Genomic DNA, 21,080 nt, shown 5'->3' on the forward strand with positions numbered 1-21,080 from the left:
GCTATGGTGAATTGTGCTGCTATGAACATAGGGGTGCATATATCCTTTCTGATTGGTGTTTCTAGTTTCTTGGGATATGTTCCTAGAAGTGGGATCACTGGGTCAAATGGGAGTTCCATTTTTAGTTTTTGAGGAAACTCCATACTGTTCTCCACAGTGGCTGCACCAGTCTGCATTCCCACCAGCAGTGCACGAGGGTTCCTTTTTCTCCACATCCTCTCCAGCACTTGTCGTTTGTTGATTTGTGATGATAGCCATTCTGACAGGTGTGAGATGGTACCGCGTTGTCATTTTGATTTGCATCTCTCAGATAATTAGTGACTTTGAGCAGGTTTTCATATATCTCTTGGCCTTCCTTCTGTCTTCTTTCAAAAAGTGTCTATTTAGATCAGTTGCCCATTTTTTGATTGGATTGTTTATCTTCCTTTTGTTAAGTTGTATGAGTTCCCTGTAGATGTTGGAGATTAAGCCCTTATCGGTGAGAACATTGGCAAATATGTTCTCCCATGCAGTGGGCTTTCTCGTTGTTTTGTTGATGGTTTCTTTTGCTGTGAAAAAGCTTTTTATTTTGATGTAGTCCCATTTGGTTATTTTCTCTTTAGCTTCCATTGCCCTAGGAGCTGTATCGGTGAAGAAATTGCTTCAGCATATGTCTGAGATTTCTCTGCCTGTGGATTCCTCTAGTATTTTTATGGTTTCCTGTCTTATGTTTAAGTCCTTTATCCATTTTGGTTTATTTTTGTGTATGGTGTAAGTTGGTGGTCTAGTTTCATTTTTTTGCACGTATCTGTCCAACTTTCCCAACACCATTTATTGAAGAGACTGTCTTGACTCCATTGTATGTTCTTGCCTCCTTTGTCAAATATTAATTGAGCGTAGTGGTTTGGGTCGATTTCTGGGTTCTCTATTCTACTCCATTGAAGATGGATTACATTTTTTAAAAAGCAGCCGGGGTTACAGGGACACACACCAGCATGAGTTGGGCCGAGACGACAGGCCCTCCTGGGGAAGTCCTGGTTCGCTGTGGTGCCCCCCCCCCCCCCGCCCCCGCTCCAGCCCGGGACCTAAAGGGGCCCAGGCCCCAGAGCGCCATGGAGCACCCCAAAGTCCTCCAGGCGGTCGCAGGAGAAACCGGGGTGTGACGGGAAGTGTCTCAGCTCCCGCCCCCACAGCCTGAGAACCGCAGCTGCTCAGGACAGACGCACATGCACACCCACACTCGCCCCGCATCCGGCCATCAGGCCTTTGTTAGACGGGGTCTCCACTCCCTGGTCTGTGGGGCCCCCAGGGGCTCCCCGAGAAAGCGAGTGGCCTGGGTCCCCACTGCAGCACCCCACTTTACCTGGAAGACGGTTTTACCACTGAAGTTCCGTGTAAGCTTATTCTCCCCAAGAGACGGTGCGTGTTCCGCCCGCACCCTCCTGCCCCGGGGCTCCCCTCGTTGTGCATAAGTGAGACCAGGGGAGCCACAAAGCCCCCGCTGCTCTCCGGTCTCCTGTCGCGGCCATGACGCACCCGTGACGTCACACGCCTCGACCAGGCCGGGTGTAGGCCAGCATTTCAGTCCGGTCTCTCGGCCTGTTTTCCCGGGGAAAGTCCCACAGTTGAGCCAGCTTATTCCCGGGCTGTGGCTCCCGGGATGTTCCCACGGCGCTCTCCCCGGCGTGGGCCCGCGGGGTACGGACTGAGGCGCAGGGTTCAAGGTGGTGCCTGGTTCCTGGGAAAAGCCCTGCCCGCCAGCTCCGGCGGCCTGGGCGGGCCCAGTGCAAAGCACCCAGGAAGGGCGAGGCTCCGATGGGCGTGTCCCGGGTGTGGGTGTGTCCCATAGTGGGCGTGTCCCATAGTGGGCGTGTCCCGGGTGGGCGTGTCCTGGTGTGGGTGTGTCCCATAGTGGGCGTGTCCCGGGTGTGGGCGTGTCCCGTGGTGGGCGTGTCCCATGGTGGGCGTGTCCCGTGGTGGGCGTGTCTCCGATGGGCGTGTCCAATGGTGGGCGTGTCCGGGGTAGGCGTGTCTTGGTGTGGGTGTGTCCTGTGTGTGGGCGTGTCCCAGGTGTGGGCGTGTCCCAGGTGGGCGTGTCTCATGGTGGGCGTGTCTCATATGGGGGCGTGTCCTGCTGTGGGCGTGTCCCGCTGTGGGCGTGTCCCGGGTGTGGGCGTGTCCCGGGTGTGGGCGTGTCCCATAGTGGGCGTGTCCCATAGTGGGCGTGTCCCATAGTGGGCGTGTCCCGGTGTGGGCGTGTCCCGTGGTGGGCGTGTCCCGTGGTGGGCGTGTCCCGGGTGTGGGCGTGTCCCACGGTGGGCGTGTCCATGGTGGGCGTGTCCCGTGGTGGGCGTGTCCCGGTGTGGGCGCGTCTCAGGTGTGGGGTGTCCTGGGTGTGAGCGCCCCAGGCTCTGAAGGGTCAGACAAACCAGACACCATCAGGCTCCCGGTCCCCGCCGTGCGCCCCGGGCCATCGGCGAGTCCCTCCAGCCTGGGGCGCTGCCCGCCTGCTGCTCACCTTCCTGTGGGGTCCGACCCCGCCCTGGAGGTCATCGGCACGGACCTCCGGCTGTTTCTGGCCTGTGCTGACCTCTCCTCCGGGTTGTGTGCGGGGAGGAGGTTGCCATGGTGCCCGGGGCAGGGCCCGGGGCGGAGCCTGGGCCGGTCGCCTTCTCCAGTCAGATGGACGCGGCGCCGGGGGAGCCCCTGCCTCGGTAACCCCGCTTTGTGGGGGTCACACTTAGCTTTCGTGCTTCGGAGATGAGGACCCCACAGCGGGTTCTCGGGTGAGCCTGGCGGCCCCACCGGGGAGCCCGGCCAGGCAGCTGCCGAAACTTCCCGCAGGCGCGGACGCACCGCACGGCGGCTCTCGGCAGGCCCAGCCGCTGACCTTCACCACGAGGTCAGGGGGGTGCGGCGGCCGGTAGGCGGGAACCGGACACTCCGCAGCCCACCCCAAGGGCACCTGAAGGACACCCCAGAGGACCCCGCAGCACAGCGGCACCGGCGTGAGGAGCGGGCGCGGTGGCCGGCGGGGTGGGGGCCCCGGTGCTTGGCTGTGGCGAGGTCGGAGCCGTGGGACCGGGTGCCCCCACAGTGCTGTGCAAAGGAAAGTAGAGCCCTGGCCAGGGTCCCGGGTTCGATTCCAGTCAAGGGCATGGAACTCGGTTGCAGGCTCCTCCCCAGTCCCGGCCCTGGTTGGGGTGCGAGCAGAAGGCAACCAATTGGTGTGTTTCTCTCTGCCTTTCACTCTCTTTAAAAATCACTGGAAAATTATCCTCAGGTGAGGATTTAAAAAATAACAATAACAGAAACCAGTCTAAGTTCCAGAATAGGAGGAGGATTTCATGGAAGCTCGTCGCCTGCACAGAGGGTGCGACGCGGACGCTGTGCTCAGGGGTGGCAGTGAGGTCACGGCAACGTCCCAGACAGACGGTTCATGTTTATGAAGAACACGTATCGCCCCGTATCGTCCACAATATGTAAATGTGTGGGCACGTGCGTGCACACATGCTCATGTACACACATACATGCACATGGATGCACACACATGCACACACGCACGCACCGGGGCTGTAACAGTGGAATCTCCAGCAGAGCATGTGGTTTACGTGTTTTGCCTCCTTCTCCTCTGAGGCCTCACCCAGGGGAGCCGAGGCCCCGAGCCCGGTGACCCGGCCCCAGCGGGCGCCACACCCGGAAGCTCACCTCGGCCTCTCTCCACAGGGAAGGAGAGCCCCCCAGTGAGCGACACCCCGGATGAGGGCGACGAGCCCATGCCCGTCCCCGAGGACCTGTCCACCACGTCCGGAGGCCAGCAGGGCGCCAAGGGCGACAGGGGCGCAGGTGAGTCGGCCGCCGGCGGAGGCCCCTCCGTCTGCTCCTTCCTTGTCTCTGTCCTTCTCCCCACTGCTCCCCGCAGCCACACGCTCGGGGGTGCAGATCCCGGGGCGGCCCTTTGTCTGATAGACGCTCCGGCAGCTCCGCCCGGGACCCCCACGGCGGCCACTGGGGCAGCCGCCTGGGGGCACATCGCCAGCCCTGTCCTCCGGCCTCCGTGCCCGGCGTGGCATGTGGGGGGTATGGGATCGGCTGGTGACTCACCATCCCAGGTGTCGGCGAGGGGCTCCCGCTGCTGGAGCTCAGGGTGGGCGGGAACAGACCGGCCATTCCGCGTCTGCCTCTCCCGCGGGTCCTTAAAGGCTACGTTTAACGGAAGATAGAAAATTGAAAAACAGAGAGTACAGATGATAAACACAGGCTCGGGAGACACACACTCACACCGCCCACGCCTTGTCCATGGAGGCCCGGCCCTGGTTCCCGGGCCCTGCTCTCCGCACCTTCACATCCACAAACACGCCCTTAACCGGCCGGGGCCCTGGGAGAGGGGCCGGGAGGAGAGGAGCCGGGAGAGGGGCCGGGGAGAGGGGGCCCGGGAGAGGGGCCCGGGAGAGGGGCCGGGGAGAGGGGCCCGGGAGAGGGGCCGGGGAGAGGGGCCGGGAGAGGGGCCGGGAGAGAGGGGCCGGGAGAGGGGCCGGGGAGAGGGGCCCAGAGGAGAGGGACCGGGGAGAGGGGCCCGGGAGAGGGGCCGGGGAGAGGAGCCGGGAGAGGGGCCGGGGAGAGAGGGGCCGGGAGAGGGGCCGGGGAGAGGGGCCGGGGAGAGGGGCCCAGAGGAGAGGGACCGGGGAGAGGGGCCCGGGAGAGGGACCGGGGAGAGAGCCGGGAGAGGGGTCCGGGGAGCAGGGGCCGGGGAGGAGAGGGGCCCGGGAGAGGGGCCGGGAGAGGGGCCGGGAGAGGGGCCGGGAGAGGGGCCCGGGGGAGGGGCCGGGGAGAGGGGCCCGGGAGAGGGGCCGGGAGAGGGGCCGGGAGAGGGGCCCGGGAGAGGGGCCCGGGGAGAGGGGCCCGGGGGAGGGGCCCGGGAGAGGGGCCGGGAGAGGGGCCCGGGAGAGGGGCCGGGAGAGGGGCCGGGAGAGGGGCCGGGGAGAGGGGCCCGGGGGAGGGGCCGGGGGGAGGGGCCGGGAGAGGGGCCGGGGGAGGGGGGCCGGGGGGGGGGGGCCGGGGGGGGGGGCCCGGGGGGAGGGGGCCGGGGAGAGGGGCCGGGGAGAGGGGCCCGGGGAGAGGGGCCCGGGGAGAGGGGCCGGGGAGAGGGGCCCGGGGAGAGGGGCCGGGAGAGGGGCCGGGGAGAGGGGCCCGGGGAGAGGGGCCGGGGGAGGGGCCCGGGAGAGGGGCCGGGGAGAGGGGCCAGGGAGAGGGGCCGGGGAGAGGGGGCCCGGGAGAGGGGCCGGGAGAGGGGCCGAGAGAGGGGGCCCGGGAGAGGGGCCGGGAGAGGGGCCGAGAGAGGGGGCCGGGGAGAGGGGCCCGGGAGAGGGGCCGGGAGAGGGGCCCGGGAGAGGGGCCCGGGAGAGGGGCCCGGGAGAGGGGCCCGGGAGAGGGGCCTCGGGCCTTGGGCCAGGGAACCATGTGGATTCGCACCCACGAACCATCGAAATGACCCGTGCGCCCGGACATCCGCGTTGGGGCTCGGGGGCCATCCTGGCGGAACAGGGGAGCATCCCCCAAGGCCCCTGCAGCCGGGGGTCAGAGTCCCCGCGACCTGCCTCAGGGCTGACTCCTGGGGGCGGGGTGGCCAGCACGTCCCAAAGGCCCCACAGTCCCTCTGTGGGTCGCCCCCCATGAACACCAGTGGTTAGTGCTGTGCCCCTGTGAGAGCCCCGCCCCCGTGCTCCCCCGGTCCCCATGGCGTTCTCGGGGAGCCCCTGGGAGCAGGAGCTGCTGTGCCCAGTGGGCGTGGCTGCGGGGGCTGGTCTGCCGTGGCCCAGGTCTCCGGGCGCCTGGCCACGGGGAACGCGACGTTCGTGCTGCTTCTCCCGTCACGATCAAGTTTATGAAAAGTGAGCTTCTGAGCTCAGGGTGGGGGGCACCGGCAGGCCTGTCGTGGGTGCCCAGCCGCTGACGTGGGCGCTGGCACAGTCGGGGAGCAAAGGCCACGCCGGGCCACGGCAGGGAAGCCACGGAGGGCGAGGCGCAGGCGACACCTTCCTCTCGTGGAGGGTGGCCAGGCTCCCGGAGTTAACGGGGAGCCCGGGGCCCCCCCAGGGAGAGGCAGGATGGTTTCCGCAGAGCAGTGCGTGAGCGCGTGAGGAGTGAGGAGTGAGGGGTGAGGGGTGTGTGAGGAGTGAGGAGTGAGGGGTGAGGAGTGAGGGGTGTGTGAGGAGTGAGGGGTGTGTGTGCGTGTGAGGAGTGAGGGGTGTGTGTGCATGTGAGGAGTGAGGGGTGTGTGAGCGCGTGAGCCAGTGAGGAGTGAGGAGTGAGGGGTGCGTGAGCCAGTGAGGAGTGCAGGGCCCACGAGCCAGCCCCGCCCGCCCCGCCCCCGGCTGAGAGGCCGTCCTTCCCGGTGTGCGTGCGCATGGGCATCCGTGTGCGGAGAGTCACCTACTCACTGTGCGTGGGAAGCGAGGTGCGTGTGTAGAGAGAATAGGAACTCGGCCGGCACGGCGCAGGGGTGAGCGTCGACCTGTGAACCAGGAGGTCCCGGTCCGAGTCCCGGTCAGGGCACAGGCCCGGGTTGCGGGCTCGATCCCCAGTGGGGGGCGTGCAGGAGGCAGCTGGCCCGAGATTCTCTCTCATCCTTGAGGTCTCTCTCTCCCTCTCCCTTCCTTCTCTCTGAAATCAATTAAGAAAACATTAAAAAGAGCAGGGGAGACAGTTGAGGGGCGGGGGACCAGGCAGCTACAGGGGTGCCCCTGGCGGGGTCAGAGGAGTGTGGGGGCCAGGACAGGACGGGAGCACCGCTCTGCGCAGAGGCGGTGGGGCCGAGGAGGCAGCGCCGGGGGACCCGCAGAGCTGGGAGGGCCACCTCCGAGGGAAGGAAGCACCGAGCTGAGCCCCTCGGGCTGGGCCGAGCCTCGGCTTCCTCTTTAAAGTGGCGGCAGCAGCTGAGCCCGCTTATCTCAGCAGCAGACTCGTCCCCAGCACCACACAGGGTGGGGCGAAGGGAGCAGCAAGCTTGGCTGCAGACAGAGTAGCACAGACAGAGGGAAGGGATGGACAGACAGAGGGAAGGGACGGACAGACAGAGGGAAGGGACGGACAGACAGAGGGAAGGGATGGACAGACAGAGGGAAGGGATGGACAGACAGAGGGAAGGGACGGACAGAGGGAAGGGACGGACAGACAGAGGGAAGGGATGGACAGACAGAGGGAAGGGATGGACAGACAGAGGGAAGGGATGGACAGACAGAGGGAAGGGACGGACAGACAGAGGGAAGGGACGGACAGACAGACGGAAGGGATGGACAGACAGAGGGAAGGGATGGACAGACAGAGGGAAGGGATGGACAGACAGAGGGAAGGGATGGACAGACAGAGGGAAGGAACAGGACAGACAGAGGGAAGGGACGGACAGACAGAGGGAAGGGACGGACAGACAGAGGGAAGGGACGGACAGACAGAGGGAAGGGATGGACAGAGGGAAGGGACGGACAGACAGAGGGAAGGGACGGACAGACAGAGGGAAGGGACGGACAGAAAGAGGGAAGGGACGGACAGACAGAGGGAAGGGACGGACAGACAGAGGGAAGGGATGGACAGAGGGAAGGGACGGACAGACAGAGGGAAGGGATGGACAGACGGAAGGGACGGACAGACAGAGGGAAGGGATGGACAGACAGAGGGAAGGGACGGACAGACAGAGGGAAGGGATGGACAGACAGAGGGAAGGGATGGACAGACAGAGGGAAGGAACAGGACAGACAGAGGGAAGGGACGGACAGACAGAGGGAAGGGACGGACAGACAGAGGGAAGGGACGGACAGACAGAGGGAAGGGATGGACAGACAGAGGGAAGGGACGGACAGACAGAGGGAAGGGACGGGACAGACAGAGGGAAGGGATGGACAGACAGGGGGACAGGGCAGGGCAGAGGAGACCGCAGCTTACACAGATGGAACGGATGGAACAGGTGGAACGGGTGGAACAGGTGGAACAGGTGGAACGGATGGAACAGGTGGAACGGATGGAACGGATGGAACAGGTGGAACGGGTGGAACAGGTGGAACGGATGGAACAGGTGGAACAGGTGGAACGGGTGGAACGGGTGGAACAGGTGGAACAGGTGGAACAGGTGGAACGGATGGAACAGGTGGAACGGGTGGAACAGGTGGAACGGATGGAACAGGTGGAACAGGTGGAACAGGTGGAACAGGTGGAACAGGTGGAACGGATGGAACAGGTGGAACAGGTGGAACAGGTGGAACGGATGGAACGGATGGAACAGGTGGAACGGATGGAACAGGTGGAACAGGTGGAACAGGTGGAACGGATGGAACAGGTGGAACGGATGGAACAGGTGGAACGGGTGGAACAGGTGGAACGGATGGAACAGGTGGAACGGATGGAACGGATGGAACAGGTGGAACGGGTGGAACGGGTGGAACGGATGGAACGGATGGAACAGGTGGAACGGGTGGAACAGGTGGAACGGGTGGAACAGGTGGAACGGATGGAACAGGTGGAACAGGTGGAACGGGTGGAACGGGTGGAACAGGTGGAACGGGTGGAACAGGTGGAACGGATGGAACGGGTGGAACAGGTGGAACGGATGGAACAGGTGGAACGGATGGAACGGATGGAACGGGTGGAACGGGTGGAACAGGTGGAACGGGTGGAACGGATGGAACGGATGGAACGGGTGGAACAGGTGGAACAGGTGGAACGGATGGAACAGGTGGAACGGATGGAACAGGTGGAACGGATGGAACAGGTGGAACAGGTGGAACGGATGGAACAGGTGGAACAGGTGGAACGGATGGAACAGGTGGAACAGGTGGAACGGATGGAACAGGTGGAACGGATGGAACAGGTGGAACAGGTGGAACGGATGGAACAGGTGGAACGGATGGAACAGGTGGAACGGATGGAACAGGTGGAACAGGTGGAACGGATGGAACAGGTGGAACGGATGGAACAGGTGGAACAGGTGGAACGGGTGGAACAGGTGGAACGGATGGAACAGGTGGAACGGATGGAACAGGTGGAACAGGTGGAACAGGTGGAACAGGTGGAACGGATGGAACAGGTGGAACGGGTGGAACGGGTGGAACGGATGGAACAGGTGGAACGGGTGGAACAGGTGGAACGGATGGAACGGATGGAACAGGTGGAACGGATGGAACGGGTGGAACGGATGGAACGGATGGAACAGGTGGAACGGGTGGAACAGGTGGAACGGATGGAACGGATGGAACAGGTGGAACAGGTGGAACGGATGGAACAGGTGGAACGGCTGGAACAGGTGGAACGGATGGAACGGATGGAACGGGTGGAACAGGTGGAACGGGTGGAACGGGTGGAACGGCTGGAACGGGTGGAACGGGTGGAACGGGTGGAACGGGTGGAACGGGTGGAACGGCTGGAACGGGTGGAACAGGTGGAACGGATGGAACGGGTGGAACGGGTGGAACGGGTGGAACGGCTGGAACGGGTGGAACGGGTGGAACGGGTGGAACGGGTGGAACGGGTGGAACGGATGGAACAGGTGGAACAGGTGGAACAGGTGGAACAGGTGGAACGGATGGAACAGGTGGAACGGGTGGAACGGGTGGAACGGGTGGAACGGGTGGAACGGGTGGAACGGGTGGAACGGATGGAACAGGTGGAACGGATGGAACGGGTGGAACGGGTGGAACAGGTGGAACGGGTGGAACGGGTGGAACAGGTGGAACGGGTGGAACAGGTGGAACGGATGGAACAGGTGGAACGGGTGGAACGGATGGAACAGGTGGAACGGGTGGAACAGGTGGAACGGGTGGAACAGGTGGAACGGGTGGAACGGGTGGCTTATGTGAAGAGGGTAGCGGAACCCAGAGCGGCCTCACCTGAGACAGGGGAGGGGACACGGAGTGTGGGCACCTGGACGGAAGCGGGACGCATTGATTTTAACAAAATGATCCAGGTCCTAACCTTGAGCAAGGACCCTGGGGCTCCCAAGGCTGGGGCAACCCCCTGCCTGGAGGTGCCTGTCCCCTCGGAGAGGAGGGGCAGGGGCTGGGGCTGGGGGTGGCCAGGGCTGGAGCAGAGATAAGGAGGCGCAGAAGCAGGGCACCCACCCAGCTGCGCCCCGAGGGAGACAGCAGACACGCTGAGCAGTGAGAGCAGAGGGAAGGGGACGCCCCGCTGAAGGCCGGAAGCTGGGGCCGGGCCGGGGAGGACGCACTGGGCACAGGGGCGGCTGAAGCAGCAGGAGAGGCCGAGCCTGAGACCCCGAGGGGCTGGACCGAGGCTCGCCCACGTTGGTTTCCTGCCCAGAGGACCGGACCGGGGCAGCCGTCACTCCTGCGGGGGCCAGAGCGGTGGGGGGGGGGGGGGGGGGCGAGCTGTGGACAGGGGCAGGGCTGGGTTTGTCTCTGGAACGCGCTCCGCTGGCCTCTGCCGCCGGTGCCCGCCCCGTGCTGGGCCTGCTCACGGGGCCCCTCCCCGCAGCCCATCGCATGCCCGCTGTGGCAGCAGGTGGCTTCCCGGAGCGGAGTTAGCTCATCTGGTCCTTCCCTTCCAGTAGCTGGACCAGGGTTCGACTCACCCCGGCCAAGATGGAAAAAACTAAAGAAAAGTAGGAAGAAATCTTTATTTCCCCCCCGCATTGGAATCCAGGAAAAGGATTAAGTGTGGAGAAACAAATTTTCTCTTTTGCCCCAAGAATCCTCTCTGAGTAACATCCCTTCGCCGGGTCTGGGCGGGAGGACGGCGGGGAGCTGCAGGGGTTTCCTGTGTGTTAGCTGCTTCCTCAGTGTCAGTCGCACCTTCACTGTAACGTTCTGACAGGATGCACAGGCCCGGCTGGGGTGGAGGCGGCTGCGGCCCTCGGCCTGGGGGAGGGGCGGCGGGTCCCACAGTGGAAGGTGGAGGGAGAAGCAGGGCCGCGGTGGAGGCGGGCAGCCGGGGGAGGGCGGATGCCGAGCTTATCGCTCAGCAGTTGGAGGAAGTGCCTATCTGCCCGGGCATCGCCGAGCTGATAAGCCTGAGCGGAGTTATCCGCAGCCTCGGCCGAGCTGCTGCAGCGCGGGGGCAGGGCCGGGGCCCGCAGGCCTGGCTGCTGGACCTCAGGGTCGGCGCCTCCGGGTGGGAGTCTTAGTTTCCCCTGAGAGGCACCTGCAGGCGCCTCACGGCCGCCCCCCTCCCTCCTCAGGCCGATCCTCTTCGCGGCTGGAGGGCCGCGATGGTTGGGCGGCAGCTTAGGAAGCCCGTGTCCGCCCTGTGACGGGTCTCTCGGGAGGCCTGGGGAGACGGCACGCAGCCATGCCAGGCGATTCCAGTTGGAGAGACGCCCGTTTTCCTGGATTTCCAAAGACCTGGGGCCCGGCCCTCAGCCGTGTGTTGCTGACCCGTGGGCCCCTCGCCGTAGGACACAGGCTGTGGGGTGAGAGGCCCGAGGCTCCCGCTTAAAGCACGTGTTCGGGCTGCGCTGCCTTCGCACTGGTGGGTGGAGGCCTGCGGAAGTCGGGCCTTCCCAGAGGCGAGAGCGTTGGCACTGACGTTAAGTCAGGGAGCGCGTGCGCCAGGGCCCTGCAGGAGAAGGGCGTGGGTGGTACAGAGAGGGGCGAGGAAGGAGTGAATGAGCGCCTGGTTTAGGGAAAAGGTCTGGAAAGAGACATGGTGGGGAAGCCCCTGGGAAAAGGGAGGAAAGGGGCGGGTAAGCAGGCCGGGCTGGAGAAAGGCCCTGGGTGGTGGTGAAGTCCCAGAGCAGCTCGGGCGGAGGCGCAGGTGGGATGTAAATGATGGTGAGGGTCATGGAAGGAGTGAGCGAGTGAATGAATGAAGGAGTGAATGAATGAATGAATGGTGAATGAGTGAATAAATGAATGAGTGAGTGAATGAATGAATGTGTGAATGAATGAATGGTGAATGAATGAATGAGTGAATAAATGAATGAGTGAGTGAATGAGTGAGTGAATGAATGAGTTGAGAGAGTGAGTGAATGAATGGTGAATGAATGAATGAGTGAATAAATGAATGTGTGAATGAGTGTGCGAATGAGTGAATGATGAATGAATGAATGTGTGAATGAGTGAGTGAGTGAATTAATGAATGGAGTATGTGAATGAGTGAGTGAATGAATGAATGAGTGGGCGAGTGAGTGAGTGAGTGAGTGAATGAATGAATGGAGTATGTGAATGAGTGAGTGAGTGAATTAATGAATGAATGAATGAATGAGTGAATGAGTGAGTGAGTGAGTGAATGAGTGAGTGAATGAGTGAGTGAGTGAGTGAATGAGTGAGTGAATGAGTGAGTGAATGAGTGAGTGAGTGAGTGAGTGAGTGAATGAGTGAATGAGTGAGTGAGTGAGTGAGTGAGTGAGTGAATGAGTGAGTGAGTGAGTGAGTGAGTGCATGGGGGCTCCCTCCTCTCGGGTGGAGGCCGTAGGACAGGAGAACTTCAGGGGGGTTAGGGTTTAAGCTCCACCAGGCAGATGATTTTAGGCCGGTGTTTCTCAATGGGCACAGGTGGCATTGCGGGCAGAGCCGATTCCTCCCCGGGTGGGATATTTAGCTACCCATGTCCCTCCTCACCTCGGTCATCATGCCCCCCAGGTGTCCCCCATATTTCCCAGGTGAGAACCCCACTGCACCCCACCATTTCACCCACCGCCTGTCAGCCACGCGGGTCAGCGCGCCTCACGCACGAGCCCTGCCCATGCAGCGGGCGATTTGTAGCGGGTTAGTTAAGCTTTTTAAATATAGACCGCGTGTCCCCGAGCCTGGCGTGGGAATGAAAAGAAACAAAGAACATCTGCAGCAAAACTGGGCCAGAAAGAAGTTTGTCAGAACTGGATCCTGGCCTTGCCGACCCACTTCCAGTTTTAACTTTCTGCCCCCGAAGGTGTCACGGAAAAGCTGCTTATTGTACAACCAGAACCCAGTGCTCATCTCATCTTCGCTCCGGCCGACGCCTCCCGGCCCGGCCGCCTCGCGCCCAACGGGCGGCGCCGGGAAGTGAGGCTCGCCCAGCGCGGAGACGGGTCTGGTCCGCGCTCTGCGTGGCTCCGTCTGTGTGGAAAGCAGAGTTAGCTGTGTGCATCGAACAGCCAACCGACACGCCGTTAGCTTTCCTTTTACGGGAGGTTTCAGAAAGAAATGGAAAAAAAAAAAAAAGGGTTTGAGCTGTGGTTGCCAGTTGCCACCTGGCCAGGACGTTTTCTGATTTGGGAAGTGTAAATATAACCCAGAAAAAACAGCTTCCCTCTTATGCAAAAGCAGAAAGGTCGAGGCCGAACAGAGCCTACCCAGGGCCTGCCGTTTCCACAGAACCAGTGCCTTTCGGTGGAACCGTGGCCCCGGGGAGCCGGCCCCCAGGGCGCCGCCCGCGGCCACCCCACCCCTCACCCCCCGGGCCCCAGCCTGCGTGCCTGAGGCCAGGACTGCGCCGTCCAGATAAGCAGAGGGAACCACACTCCCACGTCGTCCAGCTCTGGCGGAGTCTGACCCTGTGCTGCTGGGATATGGGGAAGGGGGGGGGGGGTGGCGTGAACAGAAGTTTGTAGGCAGCTCAGAAGGAGCATCCCGGGGTGGCATGCTGGAGCCAGGGCAGACGGGGACCATGCCGGTCCAGAGAAGCCGTGGGCTCTGGCTCAGCCGTTGGCAGCTCAGAGCAACGTGGTTGGAAGAATTTACACCATGGAAATCGGCAGATGCTAGCCGAGGGCTTCGGCTTTGCTTTGTGGGGGCTGGTTACCTGCTCCGCGGGCGCACCTAGAGCTCTGGCATCTCAACAGCCACCGAGGGGAGCAGGAACCATGGTGTGGGTGCGGGTGTGGGTGCGGGTGTGGGTGCGGGTGCCGTCGGAGAAAGAGCCTGTTGGGGAGCTGTGGGGAGTGAGAGGTCTACGTAGGTTGTCCAACAAGAGTTGGTAACAGATGACGCTGGGCTGTGGCCGGCACACACTGCGAATGTAAGGCCGACTAGACTCTGTAGGTAGAAGACTTCCGCGTTCTAGGTGTGTTGCTGGGAGACCGTGATTAGAAGGGGATTCTGGGACATGTTATTATTATTACTACTAGAGGCCCAGTCCATGAAATTCGTGCGCGGGTAGGGTCCCTAGCGGCTGCCGGCTGCCGGCCAGGCCTCCCTTCGTTCTGCGCCGCCCCCTGGTGGTCAGCGCACTTCATAGCGAGCGATCAAACTCCCAGCCGGTCGAACTCCCGAGGGGACACCTTGCATGTCGGGCTTGTATAGAGAGAGGTGATTGCCGCTGCTCTTATTTTCGTGTGAAGAACTTGGGAACGCAAAGCAGGACTGGTCTGTACCCCATGAACGTGTCACTGACTTCCACGGGTTTCCCCAGGAAAGCATTAGCCCCGTGACAGCCTTCAGAACTTGGACTTGAACTTGGTGTTCTGAGCGCCACGTGAGTTCCCGGGACTGAGCCCAGCCTGAGAGGTGTGTGCAGAGCGAGGGGCCTGGGCCCCGGGCATGTGGCTTCCTCAGGGCTCGGTCGGGCTGGCAGCAGGTGGCGGGCTGTGCAGGACCGGCTCTCTCCGGGAGGCACCTGGCACTGGCAGCAACTGGAGTCACTCAACGGCCGCTCCTGCCCCACTTTCGGGACTGAGCTCCGCGGCAGGGCCTCTGGGCGGGTCTCGGGCGTGTCCCCAGGCGGCCTCTGGGGGCGGTGGGGGCGGACAACTTCCCCTCCGGGGGCGGTACGTGGCTGCAGCCTGCCGTTCCCACTGAAGGCCCCGGCGGGATTCCGGGAGGCCAGGCCAGCCTGTCTGTTCCCTGCCGGGCGGGGACGGCGCCTCGGTCCGCAGCCTCACGGCGCCTGGCAGGGCCGCGTCCCCTCTCAGAATGAAGGACGGGCACATTAGAGGGAGAGCCTGCTGAAATGAGAGGCGCGTTTATGAGGGCCTGCAGGCAGCTGTGATGGCTCTTGTGATTGTCTCGGACCGCGGGAGGGATGTGCTGCTGTCCGCCCTGCCTCAGCGGAGTGGCAATCGGGATTCTGCCCGCCCGGAGCACGGCCTCCGCCCTGTGTATGGTAAAGAACAACCGTGACCGTGACCGTGACCTGGCCTCGCCACCAGAGACCACGCCCTCACGTCGGCTTCAGCTTTGCGGCGCCCGGTGAACGGCGCTCAGGCGAGGCTGCGGTTTGAGGGATTTCAGTCCTGAGGTGCTAGCAGTTGTGTTTTTCATTCCACACCCGGCGTTGACTCACATTTTTGAAGCCATGCTGCCTCCCGCACAGCGGCCTCCACGCTGACGCTTCTGTCTGACCTCGTGGCCGGGGGCGCGCAAGTCTGTCCGGTGTGCTCTCCGGCTGGGCCGTTCCCACTTCCATGTGGCTTTCTGCCTCCTGCTCACCTGGGGGCAGCACCTCTCCGCGTGCGGGCGGGAGCAGCGTGGGGGAGGGGAGCATCGTGGGGGAGGGGGAGCAGCATGAGGAGGGGGAGCAGCGTGGGGAGGGGGAGCAGCGTGGGGGGAGCAGCGTGGGGGGAGCAGCGTGGGGAGGGGGAGCAGCGTGGGGGGAGCAGCGTGGGGAGGGGGAGCAGCGTGGGGGGAGCAGCGTGGGGGGAGCAGCGTGGGGGGGAGCAGCGTGGGGGGAGCAGCGTGAGGGAGCAAAGCCTGTGCTTCCCCTCGGCTCCCTTACCCTGAGCTCCAGGACCCACGGCCACACTGCACCCTGTGGCTGTGCTGCTGTTGTCTTAGGGTCATTTCTTCCTTCCTGTTCCCCTCCCTCCCTCCCTCCCTCCCTCCCTCCTTTCTCCCCTCCCCCCCTCCCTTCCTCTCTCCCTCTCTCCTTCCCTCCTTCCCTCCCTCCCTCCTTCCCTCCTTCCCTCCCTCCCTCCCTCTTCCCCTACCTCCCTTCCTCTCTCCCTCCCTCCCTCCCTCCCTCCCTCTTTCCTTCCTTCCTTTTAAAATTGATCTCCGATGCAGTTCCATCAGGACACTGGTCCTGACATGAGGCCGTGGCCCGCATCTCCCTGGGCGTTCTGCGGGACGTGGGAGCGCACTTTCGACCTCCGGGCTGTGTGTGAGGTCGCCCAATGCACTGGCGTGCCGCCCGTGGGCCAAGCTGACCTGCGAGCAGCGCTGACCGGCCTGTGGCGCACACCCAGCGGCATCCGGTGTCCGGTGTCCGGTGTCTGGCGTCCGGATGCAGCGCCCTGGCTGCCCAGGCCTGTGCGTAGGCACTGCCACCCCTGGGGAGGGCCATCGCGGAGAGCTGAAAGTCAGGAGCAGCACTCCTCCGGCAGATGAGGCGCGTTGGCACAGAAGGGCAGGGCGCGCCCGTGTGGCTCCCCGGCCCAGCGGCATCCCGTGCACCCAGAGGTCAGGGTTCAGATCGGGTCAGGGCACAGGTCAGGGCACAGGCCCGGGGTGCGGGCTCCATTCTCAGTGTGGGGCGTGCAGGAGGCAGCAGATCCAAGATCCTCTCTCATCACTGATGTTTCTCTCTCTCCCTCTCCCTTCCTCTCTGAGATCAATAAAGACATATTTAAAAAACGGTAAAAGTATGTATACATTTTAAACCGAAGGGCAGGGAGGGCCTTTACAGAAACATGTCCCCTGAACACGTAAGCCAAGTGCAGATGGAGAGAAGGGAAGTGGCTGTTTTCGGTTTTGCCGTGTGACTAGAGCTGGCTTCCCAGTCTGGAGCCTGTGCCCCCGCCCCCTCCCCCCCCCCCGCCTTCTCCCTCCCTAAGGGACAAGCCACCCGAATGGACAGCACCTGGGGTCTCGGGCGTGACCGGGCGCCTCTGTGGAACCGCGTGCTCACTGGCACGCGCACAGGTGGGCGGGAGGAAGCTTCCAGCGGCCCGGCTCCAGCCCGAGAGCAGCCTGAATGCCCTTGGCCTGCAGCTCCAGGCGCCACCCCAGCCCATCGCCCGCGCCCAGCTGAGCGGCTGGTCCCTGGGAGCTAAAGGGGAGATGCCGACGGCAGCCCAGCGCCCCGAGGGGCGTCAGCTCCGGGAGGCGGGGAGCACCCTGCGGGGGCGGACTGGGGGGTTGGTTAGTGAGAAGAGGGTTGGGAAGGACCCACTCTGTCCCAGGTGCCCCTCGAGGCACAAGAGAGGTAAGATTCTGAGCCTCAAAGGGCTTACCCTCCGGGGAGACAGCCGAGCAGAGGGAAGAGGGTAAGAGGAGAGCACGGGAGCCGCACGGGGACGCGCTGTCTGCCCTCCCCCGACGCCCGGCCTGGTTTACGCATCTGCTGGCTGGCGTGGCTTCTTTTTTCTTTCCTTCCTTTCTTTTTTTTAAGTATATATTTTTATTGGTTTCAGAGAGGAAGGGAGAGGGAGAGAGAAAGAGAAACATCCATGATGAGAGAGGATCGTGGATCGGCTGCCTCCTGCACGCCCCACACTGGGGATCGAGCCCGCAACCCCGGCATGTGCCCTGACCGGGATTCGAACCCTGACCTCCTGGTTCACAGGTCGGCGCTCAACCCCTGAGCCACGCCGGCCGGGCTGTCCACGGTCTAATGCTGAAAGGCAGAGAGCGGGCAGGAGAACAGCCCCGGCTCCCTTGTGCCCTCGCTCATGCGTCCTCAGGTCTGTGCGGCCTGGACCGCGGTCCCCACCGCGGAGGCCGCGGGTGCCGGCTCCTCGGGCACCGCCCAGACGCGGCTCCCTCCTCCCGTGCCCGCGCCCGCTGCCTCCTCAGGACGGCAGGGAGGAGGCTGTGTTGCTGGGGCTGTTTCACGGGGCGGCAGGGGGGCGGGGGCGGGGGGGGGGCGGGGGGATGTTTGGAACACTGACCCGCAGGCCCTGAAGTCCTATTTGCACAGCAGCTTCACGAGGTGCCGGCAGAAAACGTAGCCTTTTTAATTTTTAAAAGGATTCGGGTCGTCTGCTTTGTGGGTGGCATTGGTGCCCCGGGCTGCCCGGCGGGACGCCGCTCCGGTCCCCGCCCCTCGGGTCGCTGGCTCCTGTCCGGACAGCGTGTGGGGATGGAGGCAGTTCGTGGTCGTGTGTCTGCAAACCAGGCCCGGGGTCGAAGCCGGGCTTCGGGACCCACGGGAAACCACGTGGCGGGTTCCTTAAAGTGACCAGTGCCCACCAGCGCATCAACGCAAGAGCAGAAAGCGCGGCCCGTTCCCACGGGACATTCCCCCCTTCCGGGCACCCACCTCCCAGCGCGTTCCCGGCCGCGCAGCCGCGGTCCCTCTTTTCTTACATTAACCTTCGTCGTTGGGAGTTACGATGCCGCCTTTTATCCCCACCGAGCCGCCCGGCCCCTCCGCCCGGCCCTCGCCCGCTGTGTCTGTGCCCATGGGTGTGCGTACGAGGTGTTGGGTTCATCTCCTGCCTCCTCCACCGCCCGCGGCGAGCCCTCGGTCTGTTCCCGCGTCCGTGTCTCTGGGTCTGTTCTCCATCCGTTTATCGTGTCCGTGGGAGTCCGTGGATGCGTGACCGTGTGCTGCGTGTCCTTCCCCGTCGGCTTGTCTCACTTAGCGTGGTGCTCTCGGCCGCTCCCTGCTGCCTCACGGGCGAGAGGCCCCTTTTCACGGCCCGTGGGGTCCCCGGGGGTGGACGTGCCGCAGCTTTCCGGTCACGCACCGGCTCACGGGCCCGGGGCTGCGCGCCTTTTGTGGAGCTGCATTTCCGCTTTTGTCGGCTCCACTGCTTCCCGGCTGCAGACCGGTCCTGCCGAACCCGGAACTCCCGCGTTCAGGACCAGGGGAGCGGGGACGGCGGGCGCGGGGAGGGCGGCGCTGGTGGCCGGCTCTCCACGGGCGTCTGTGCGGTCGCCGTGGCGGTGGACGATGCTGGCTGAGGTTCCCTCCCACTGCCCCGCGTCCTTGGGTCAGGAAGGCTCCCCCCTCAAGATCCACAGAGAGGCCGGAGCCTGGGCCACGGGCCACGCGGGCCACGGGCCACGGGCCGCACAGGCTGCCTCAGGAGCCGCGGCAGAGCCCGGAGTCCCGCCGAGAAGGGGAAGGTCGCGGACACGCGCTCTCACAAGACGCCCCCGCAGTGGCTGGGAGCAGAATTCTCACCGCAGCCCTGGCCGGTGGCTCAGTGGTTAGAGCGTCCGACCGAAGGGTCGAGGGTCCGATTCCCAGCCAAGGGCAGTACCTCGGTGGTGGGTTTGATCCCCGGCCCCAGTCGGGGCACGTGCAGGAGGCAGCCAATCAATGTGTCTTTCCCACGTCGATGTTTCTCTCTCTCTCTCTCTCTCTCTCTCTCTCTCTCTCTCTCTCTCCCCATCTTGTCTCCCCCTCCCCCTCCTTCCCTCCCAAAACTCAATGGAAAAATATCCTCAGGTGAGGCTTTAAAGACAGAAACGTCCCCCGCGGAGGAGAGGAAAGGGGTGGGGTACAGCCGAGACCCAGCTCCTTGGGGCCTGGAGGTCAGAGCTCCGGGCAGGGCTGCCTCCTGCGGGCGAGGGCACCGGCTCAGACCCAGGAGGCGGGGCTGCAGGGCCGCGGGCGGCATGGCCACGTGGAGGCTCTGCCCGCGGGACACACGGCCGCTTTGTGTCGGGAGGGAACCAGTTGTCCCCGGCAGGGGTGGCCGGCAGGCAGTGCGGCTGGGGGCGTGGGGGGCAGGGGGACAGCACACACAGCAGGACGGGGGGCTCCCTGAGTGGACAGGCAGCGGGCGAGCGCGCTTCCCGCAGATCGGACCCACCACGTGCTCACTGGCTGCCCCAGGGCCTTTGCCACCACCGCCCCCCGCCCCCCCCCTGGGAGCCGCGGCGCTGGTCCAGCCTCACGTCCCGCGTCGTCCTCGCAGGGCAGGCAGGCCCGGCCGTGTCCACGTGCCACACGCCGCCGCCCGGAGGGGTCGGCCTCCTCCTCGCTCCGCCGGTTGTAAAGGACGAGGTTAGTCCCGATCCAGCCCCACAGCCGGCGGCCAGCCTCCCCGCCGCCAAGGCCCTGGCCCCGGCCCGGCCGCCGTGCTCTGTGGAGGCCCGTGTGGCGTCACCTCGCAGGGCAGGCGGGGGGCACGGTGGGCAGTGCTGACCCAGGCGCGGGGGAGGCCCCCCAGGCAGCACTAGCCGCCCTCGCCGGGCCCCTCCCTCCGCTGGAGCTCAGGGCGCAGGAGCAGGTGCAGGTGGGACGTCAGGCCCTGCTGGGACCTGAGGGACCTGAGCCGGGGACGGGGTCACGTTGCCGCAGCCGCCAGCAGCGCCCTTGCCCCGTGGTGAGAGGGGCGGGGACAGACGCCCTGGGCTGGGTGGGCGGGGCAGGGGGACGGGGCAACAGCAGGCGGGACAGGAGGTGGACGAGGGACAGTGGGTGACCCCGGGAGCCGTGGCCACGCCTCACGTCCTGCACGGTGACCGCCTCCCCGCGTTAGAGACGTGTCCCTGGGGGCGCACCGGCTGCGCTGTCACCTCTGTGCCCCTCCCTCTCGTGTGCATCATCGGGACGCATAGCGGCGGGTCTCAGGTGCCACGTCTGCGGCTGAGCGGGGACCTCCACGCGGTGCCCCTCGGCCCATCGGTTCCCCCTGAGTCAGGTCTCTCACAGACCGGCCCCGACGGACTTCCAGGTGCCGCCGCCTCTTTTTGTTTTAATATTTTATTGATTTCAGAGAGGAAGGGAGAGGGAGAGAGTCATTGATCGGCTGCCTCCTGCACGCCTCCCACTGGGGATCGAACCCGCAACCCAGGCATGTGCCCTGACCAGGCATCGAACCCGGGACCCTTCCGTCTGTAGGCCAACGCTCTATCCACTGGGCCAAACCAGCTGGGACTCTCCTCTTTTTTAAAAAATAAATATTTTTTAAATTGATGTCAGAGAGGAAGGGAGAGAGAAACATCAGTGAGGAGCGAGGAACTTCGATCGGCCGCCTCCTGCACGCCCCACACGGGATGGAGCCCGCACCCCGGGCCTGTGCCCTCACCCCGTTCCTGCCTGTGAACAGAAGACCCGCGGCTCCCGCTCCCTGCGGGCCTCGGACGGGGAGGGGAGTGGGTTTGGATGTGAGGACGCGGTGTTTTCCTGTTAAAAAGCCATTTATCACCGGGAGCGATCAGGCGTCCGCGCCCGCGGTGAGCGAGGCCGAGGCCGTGCATGACTGCACCTTCGGCGGAGACACGGCATTTCCCAGAAGGGCACCCGCTCACCCATTTCCTGTTTTTATCTCTGAACGTCCTGTG

The 21,080-nt window shown here is 64.0% G+C and overlaps 1 protein-coding gene across 2 annotated transcripts in view; it reads left to right on the forward strand.

Moving 5' to 3' along the window:
* The window catches only part of IKZF1 (IKAROS family zinc finger 1), a 79,757-nt gene that overhangs the window by 16,490 nt on the left and 42,187 nt on the right, over positions 1 to 21,080 (forward strand). For both annotated transcript variants that reach the window (XM_054726563.1, XM_054726565.1), the window contains exon 3: positions 3,706 to 3,825. In XM_054726563.1, coding sequence (XP_054582538.1) covers positions 3,706 to 3,825 — 120 coding nt within the window. The remainder of the gene's footprint in view (positions 1 to 3,705; positions 3,826 to 21,080) is intronic.

The sequence above is a fragment of the Eptesicus fuscus genome, chromosome 14 (assembly GCF_027574615.1).
Source record: "Eptesicus fuscus isolate TK198812 chromosome 14, DD_ASM_mEF_20220401, whole genome shotgun sequence".
NCBI lineage: Eukaryota > Metazoa > Chordata > Mammalia > Chiroptera > Vespertilionidae > Eptesicus > Eptesicus fuscus.